The following is an 8,280-nucleotide window of genomic DNA, read 5'->3' on the forward strand; positions in this document are numbered from 1 at the left end:
AATACTTTTTTTAATCTTTGTTATTTTAAAGGCTCACAATTGGTTTATTGTATCATCCATTAAACATGCAGATTCTTTGTCTTCTAATGTCTCGGTACTAAAGTTTTAAAATAAATTAAATCTCAAGTATATAAATAAAAAAACGTTTTAACTCACACTTAAACTCTTTATTACTTAGTTTGTGTAATTTACTTTTGTAGTTAACGTTTGTTTTACCTTATTTATAGGTTTGAACAGCTTAAGGCTAATTTCGTAAGAAATATCAAATAATGCTCTGGTCTAAACCTTTTTTTTCAATGACAAGAGTATTTTTTGTAACAAACTTACAAAATATTCACTCACAATTTTTCACCTTCGTAAAACTTTTCTGCTTCATCAAGAGTAGTAGGAAGTTTTTTATCTTTTGTTTCTGGTAAAAAATGTGCAAAAAAACCGGCTACAATCGAAAAAGTACCAAATGTGACCTAGTATTTAAACTTGTTTAATAAGCATTATTTATCAAATACAATTTTTTGTTAAGTTAAATTTATTTTATTTTGTAAGTACATAGATCATGGTTATTGAACTAAATATTACAAAATTAGTCTTATTTTAGAACAGCTCTTGCTTTTTTTACGAACGCTAGTAAGCCAGGGAATGCTGTATTGAAGTTGCAAGGTAAATGGAGTAATGATTCCTCCGACTCTTGAAGCCATTGATACTACACCCATACCTGTGCTCCTAATAAATATCATAAGTTATCTTTAATTATCATAATAACTAATTTTGCTTAGTAATAAAACTAAACATTGTCAAATTTGTAAAAACGCAATGCTAAAAATCTAACACTGATGACACAATTTTTCTATAATTACAGAAGTACAAAAAAAAAATATATATATTTTATAAATAGATAAACAACTTTCAAAAACCTGACACATGTTGGGTAAATTTCAGCGCTGTAATTAAAAATTATTGCAAAAGAAGCAGATATTGACATTTTACCAAGTAGTGCGCAAGCTGTTGAAATTGTAGTAAAACCTAAAAAGTGTAGTATAAAATCAAATAAAGAACTATCTTGTTGTACATTTTTTTTACTAACCGAAAAAAAGTATTACCTTCTTGAATACTGTTTATTTTTCAAATTTTAAATATAGTTTTCAAAAAGTTTATGTTTGTCTGATTTCATTCTATTTGTTTTGTTTCAATTAGGTTTAAAATAAATTACTTGAAGAAACAAACAAGAGTTATAGTATAACAAAATGGCTATTTTTTTTCTTATACCGTCCCGCCTTTATCAAAAGAGAGTGTTTCTATTTTTTATTTAAGTATATCTTATTCAGTTGTTGCTAGCTATTGTATTGGAATTTATTAAATAAAATATTTCTTACTGGATTTACTAGTGATAAATTAAAATAACAGATTATCTATTTTTATGAAACAAATAATAGTCCGCATACTATTAGCATAAATAAAGTGGTATAAGTTAAAAAAAAAAGAAATAAGTAAAGAAATTCAAGAATAACGCTGAAAATTATGGGTGGTGTTGTTGCCCTGACCTTGGAATTTGGCAAATCTAATTTTTTGATGTTGGGAAATTACATGAATAGACAGCACAAAAAAAATTAGCTTCCTACCTTTAAGCCTTCTGGAGCAAATTACTTTTGAAAATTTTGCTTTATATTAGTATATTTAAAAAGGGGAAAAAAGACTATTTCACTTAAAATTTATCTTTTTCTACGTTTTTAGAGATAATTACCTGGAACGTTTAGGAAATTTTTCTTGCCATATTTAGAAAGTTCTGTATAAACAAAGTTTAAAAATTAAAAATTATAAATTATAAAAAATTTAAAAAACAACTGATTTTTTTCTTTATTTTTGCATAAAATTTCTACTTTTTATTTGTTTTAAATGTTGTTTATACAGAATTTAAATATGGTAAGGAACATTTCCTAAACGTTTGAGGTAATTATCTCAAAAAACGTAGAAGAAAATAAATTTTTAGTGTAATAGTCTTTTTCCCTTATCAAATATACAGATAGGTAGGAAGTTTTTTTTGTGCTGTCTATTCATGTGATTTCCTAACGTCAAAAAATAAACTTTGCGGGATTCTAAAACTTTCCTTTTTGAGGGGCAACAGATGCACCCTACTGCTCAAAGCTTTCAGCTCAAATAAGAAGCCAAGCCCTTTTAAATTTCCATGAAGGTACAATAAAATTCTAAAACAAGGTTCGGGCTACAATAAATGCATTATAATAATGTAAACAGCTGTGTTCAAACACTAAAACACTATCACTAAAAAATGTTAACCAAAAGTAATTTTAATTTACAAAACTAAATGATTAACAGTAAAGGAACATTTAAAAAAATCTTATACTTATTTAAAAGACCGCCAATTTAGTTTTACTTTTTAAATAAAATATCTTAATGAAGTGTATATAGATAGAATTACATCTTTGATAAAAGAAACAAATAAACCTGTTGTTTTTGAAAATAATGAACAGTAGTATTTTTTGTTTGTTAATTTATTTTTAAAGTTTGAAGTAGTACACAATGTAATTTAAAAAAAGTTTATTGTATATAATAAATTGAAAAAAATAATTAGAATACTAAAAATTTAAAAAAAAACGCATTAGTAAAACTAAACACATTATAGGAAAATAATAAGTAAGAGTATATAAATACAGTTACAGTAAATATCATATAAACTTAAAAATAATTGAAAATTAATCAAAAAAAAAATATTTTATGTTTTATTAAGTTTCCTTGTAAAAAAACTACCAGTTGTAAAAAAGAAAATTTTTTTGTACGATGAACTAATGTTTACATGTTTAGAGTTGCACAGCTTAAAAATAAAATTAAACATTTAACTATTTTAAATATAAAAATACTTCATCAATAACATAGTTTATTTAACTCAAACCGTAGATATTTAAAAAAAAAATTGATAAACATTTGTCCAGTCCATATTGAAAACTTAATTACTAGCATGTTTTTGACTAGTTATTTATTAATTAACTCGATTACAAAAAAAAAAAAAATATTAGAAATTCAAAGAAATTGATACCTTTAGTATATTATATCTTAATTGTTGGTTAACTTTTTTGTGTTGCTCATTTAAAGTTTCTAAAAATAGTGTTTTGTCTTAGTTTTAAACGTTTTGATTTACCTGAAATGTAATCGTTATTTTAGGTTAGTATTTTATTTAAAGAAAAAAATATAAAACATTTAGATTTTTTGATAGCTTGATTTTCTAAAAGATTTTGTAAAGTATTTAATTATTTCTGTTACATATTTTATTTCAAATGTAAATACTTAAAAAGTAGCAAGTTTTCTGAAAAAGTTTAATTTCTGCGATTTTTTTATAGCCTACTTATATTGTATATAAGCTTTATCATTCGCCCGTTTTTTTATTTTAACAGTTTTTTAACGTACTACATAACGCAACCTAACTAAAACATTACCAAGTAAAAAATAGAGATATTTTTATTTTTTTATATATAAAGTCATGTATTTGTAAAAAATTATTAAACATCAAGTCTAGTTTTGAGAGATACCAATTGTTTATAGTGTTGATCGTGATTAAAAAAAAATTGTATACAGTTATAAATATTAATGTTAAAAAAAAATTATTCCTTCTAAATCTAAAAAAAGGTCTAGTTAAAACAAAATAAAGCTTTGTTATTCTAGTATAGTTTGTTATATAAAATTAAGTTAAAGTCGTTCAAAATTGATAAATTAAGTACTATTTTTCAGGTTCTATCTTTTTATTGCTTAAATAATTTTGAGATGAACACTTTAAAGTTAATAAGTACAAAATTTAAACTTTTTTTTCAAAGATATAACATAAGCTAATAATGTGTTCAATAATATAGGTCCAAACAAGCAGAGCCTATTAATATGTAACGCCTCTGGCTAAATAAAATAAACTTTTCAATATTGCAAACATTAGGGTTTTTTTTATATTGTTTTGCCGCCAAACAAACAAAAGTTTGAGTAGTGTATAATCTTACTTTTTTAATTGGGTTTTTTCCTTTTGGAGTATTTTAGATTGGATTTTACATAGAAGCGAACTATAAAACGTAGTGAGTATATTTAATATTGTTTTGGTATTGTTTTTGCAGTAAATTTCGTGTTATAATAAATTATTTGATTTGTTTATACATTGTGAGTGGCTACAAATAAATAAATTTCGTGGTTGCTACATTCACACTACTAGTTAAAAGTTTTTTGCTATAGATTTAATAAGATTTGTAAACAGTTTGCTTCTCTTAAAAGTTCTCTCAGTCAAGATTAATTCTAAGAGTTTTAAAATAATTGAATTCTATGAGTAATAATTCTAATAACCAACCGTTAGTTAATTTATATTTTGTTGGTGCTATAATTAAATAAGTTTACTTTTTGCTACCATTATTCATAAGTGTAAATCATTGTGATTTTAGTAAATATTTTGCAAGCAGTCTCTCACTTGTTAACGTTTTTCTATCAAACTAAGTTATATCGATTTTATAGTGGTGGTTCAATAGTGTGGCTTAGCACCCCTATACCCTGTTTAAATAATATCATGGCCAGTAATAGTAATGAGAGTGAGCTTAACTTTTCCAAGACGAGTCAGTAACCGACTGCGAGACCAAGGCGTCGATCCCCGGCCTATTGACCCTATATACACTCCGTGACAGGTCTTGTCCCACTGGACAGGTATCGTCCTTGAGTGAACGATAAAAAAATCTAAAAATTTTTTTTACGCAAATACTTTATTGACTTACGAAGTTTCACTGTTCAAAAAATATAAACAGCTCTGCGGAGCCAAAACTTTTGGAATTTTGACTCAGTAGAGCTGTTCATATTTTATTAGCAGTGTATCTCATTAAGTCAATAAAATATTTGCGTACTTAAATAGTTGTTTATCTGTTTGTTATATCTATAATTTTATCGTATATAATGTTAAGCTTAAAGTTTAAATAAAACATATTTTTATAAGTCTTAATTGATGCATTACATAAAATATATAAGTTATCAATTCAGGTTTAATTAACTACTTTTGTAGCTATCAGCAAAATGATTGAAAACTGTTGAAACCAAGCAGGAAATTCCACCAATAAGCAAACTAAGTCCAAGAGATTTTTTCCTACTTACTTTTTCACTTGTTAAAAGTAGAACAATATAACTTACAATTTCTAGCACTCCTCCAATAGTGTTATTTAGATATATTGATCCTAAAATATAACAAGTATAATGATATTTGCATGAAAAAAATCAAAAATAACATAAATTTTTAAAAACAAACTACATTCAGAAATTTACCGAAAGATATCTATTAATGGTTAATAACATAAAAACAGTATGCATCTTATTCATTGATTTGAATGACTTAAAAATAGTTTTAAATATCGTTATTGCATGGAGCGTATAAAAAGATTCTAAAAATGTCTGAAATATGTTTATGTTTAGAATTACTTAAACTAAAGTGAAGCTTAATGAAATTCAATAAGCGACATAAACGATTATAAAGTTTAAATAGGTTTAATAGTTTTTATACTTATGGCTAGTTTAATTTACATCAAAGATAGTTAAAGTTATGGTTTTAAGAAAAAAAAATTTAAGACAAAACTTTTTTAGGTTTTTACCTTGAAATAAAATTATAAATATGCTTAGTTACAAGTTACACTTAGTTAATATACTAAGGTCATTATAACTTAAAATAAGACAAGTAAAGCAAGACCTTTTATATATTAATATTTTTAAAAGTCATGTAAAAGTTTCATATTATCAAATATTTATCTTGTACAAAAAAAAAAAAACAAAGGTAAAATAATAAATTGAAAACAAAGTGTAAAACTTTTTAAACAATATGTTTTAATACCATTAAGTATTGCACTTTATTTGAAATAATTAAATTTTTTAATGAATTTAGTTAGTTTTACATTTTAAAATATCAAATAAAAACACTAAACTCATTTAAGCTTTAAAACTTTCAAAAGTTTATATATAGATTACAAAAAACATGGTTTAAATCTAGCACTAAATTATAAAATAGTTAAGTTGAAATTTAAAAATTATTTAAACAATGTTTTAAAACCATATTAAAAGAAAAAAACAATAAAATAAAAAATATACTTTGATAAGTACCAGCTAATATACCAAGTTATTTAGGTTATAAGCTAAATTAAATCACTTTAAAAATTCACCTGCAAGAGCTCCAATATTCAGTGAAAGTCCATAATAAACCAAAGTTACTACAAACCAGATGAACATCAAATTTATTGTTATTAGCCTCATTTTTGGTCTTTTAAATAACTCATATTGAGAGTAATTTTTTATAGGTTCATCAGATTTTTTCTGAAAGCGTTTATTTTTCAAATTTATTTTAATATTATTTCTAAAAAATTTTTAAACAAATTCTAATTTATTGTAGAATTATTTTTAATGGTTGTTTTTTTTTAACTTTTTATTTTAAAGTGTAAAGAAACATTTCTAGCCCATTTAAAGTACTAAATATTAATTTATCATTTTAAACAAACAAAAACTAGTTTAATCTTTTTGAATTTAGTTAATGTGACGTGCAGTAGTTTAATTCATCAAAATTGTTGAAGTAAAAATTTAAATTGTTATTATTTAATATTTTCTCCTTCGAAAAGTAAAATATTTCAGTATTTAACAAATTGTAATTTCCATAGTTATAATTTTTTGTTTTAGTGGTTGTAAAGGTTATATAAATTGTTTACTGAACAACAAAAAAAAAGCGCTAAAAATATTTGGTCCAAAGACCCGGTGCACGAAAAAACCTTTCGGTTATCGAGTCGCGCACCACTTGAATACCTTTTAACGTCTTGTCCAGGTAATGGTTTTTTATATTTCGATTGTCAAGCTAGTCTTAAAGAATTAGTGTAAAAATTATAACCTTTTGAGACACAAAATTTATACAACTTAAATCAAAACGTATAGGCTTAAAAATATAAATTCACATCTGAAATCCAAATGGATTTCTGTTACCATCTTTGCAGTAAATAATAAGAAATTGCTTATAAAAGCCAATCAGTAAAATTATTTGTAATTTTAAACAATTTTAAATAATTTTTGTTAGATACTACTGTTGTTGTTATATACTTTGAAGTTTTTTCCACTTTTTGCAGCTCTTTCAAATACAGAATTCGAAAGTTTTATTCCGTTTCTTAAAGCCATCTTTTCACTTACTTTGATAGCTTTTGTGTTCTTACTTTTGCTAAATAGCCATCTGTGTTATTTTTCATACTTTTTTAGCTAAGTTAAGTTATCATTTTTTAAATTTCTACCGTATTTATGGTATTTATTGTTTTGGTGTTTAGAAATTAAACTATAACTTTACTTTATAACTATCAAAATTTTTAACTGTAATTCTATTTATTTCGACCTAACATCTTCTTAATTTATTTTATTTTGTTAGACTCATTGACTTACCTTGGAGATTCAGGAAGAAAAAACCAAAACATTATAAATGGAAGTGGAACAAAAGAAATAGCAAACTGCAAATACTTCCAATTTCTCCATTTGTATGCAAAGCCACTTAAACATATATATCCAACTGCAAAGCCCATGTTAAAAGTTATACCCATAGTAGACCTCCATTTTTCACCAAATATTTCCATAACTTAATGGAAAACAAAAATTAAGCTAAATAGTTTCATTAAGTAGCTTTTATTTTTTGTATATTCAATTTAAACAAGCTATCTTAAATCCCCATTTAATTAATTTAATAACCGAAAAGCTCGCGTAATATGTATATTTTATTTTCATTGATTAAAGAAAAGTCCACTTTTTTGGATATATAAAAAGCTGTTTATTTGGATTTTTTAGAAGATATTCAATTTAATTGTTTTTTTTTATCAGTAGCTTTACAAACTTAAAAAAAATATTTTAGCTTAGAAAGCTGCGTTTGGATGTAACTTTGGTGAATATTATCTTACAGAAAAAATTAACCCTCAATAACTATTTCAAACTAGTTTTCTCTAAACAATTTTTTTTCTTCTTGAAGAGAAATAACATATTAATCTTCTAGTTTTTAAAACACAATAACTATAGTTGGTTTAAATAGAAGAACGAAAAGTTTGTAGTGTAAGCAAGTAAATAAAACAGTGTTATAAGTTTAGAATTATTTAAAAAAAATCAATACTTGTTTTTAATACAAAAGAGCTTAAAATATCAAAATTCCTTAAAACATTTTAAACCTTTAGAATAATGTTTATTTATAATTAGTTTCTGGTTCAAGAAAATATTGAAAAACTTTAGTATATTTTAAATTTTTAAGTATTTAGTATCTGTAAA

At 24.1% G+C, this 8,280-nt stretch overlaps 1 protein-coding gene across 1 annotated transcript; it reads right to left on the reverse strand.

Annotated features, from left to right (window-relative positions):
* Nucleotides 1-338: 338 nt before the first annotated feature.
* Nucleotides 339-7,161, reverse strand: LOC145833386 (solute carrier family 22 member 15-like). The gene is made up of 6 exons (XM_082940564.1): nucleotides 7,087-7,161; nucleotides 6,168-6,318; nucleotides 5,019-5,195; nucleotides 912-1,020; nucleotides 617-720; nucleotides 339-409 (listed from the first exon to the last, which is right to left on the reverse strand). The coding sequence occupies exons 1-6, from the start codon at nucleotides 7,159-7,161 to the stop codon at nucleotides 339-341; spliced, it is 687 nt and encodes a 228-aa protein (XP_082796690.1).
* Between the last annotated feature and the right edge of the window lie 1,119 nt (nucleotides 7,162-8,280).

The sequence above is a fragment of the Thalia democratica genome, chromosome 4 (assembly GCF_965202585.1).
Source record: "Thalia democratica chromosome 4, ktThaDemo2.hap1.1, whole genome shotgun sequence".
Lineage (NCBI taxonomy): Eukaryota > Metazoa > Chordata > Thaliacea > Salpida > Salpidae > Thalia > Thalia democratica.

Excerpts from the sequence above, each read along its gene's own strand:
- LOC145833386 (XM_082940564.1), bottom strand. The coding sequence starts at position 7,161 with ATGGCTTTAAGAAACGGAATAAAACTTTCGAATTCTGTATTTGAAAGA. Across the intron at positions 6,319-7,086 it reads AAAGTGGAAAAAACTTCAAA|AAAAAATCTGATGAACCTAT; the intron begins GTATATAACAAC and ends AAACGCTTTCAG. Across the intron at positions 410-616 it reads TCCCTGGCTTACTAGCGTTC|AAACAAAAGATAAAAAACTT; the intron begins GTAAAAAAAGCA and ends ATTTTTTACCAG.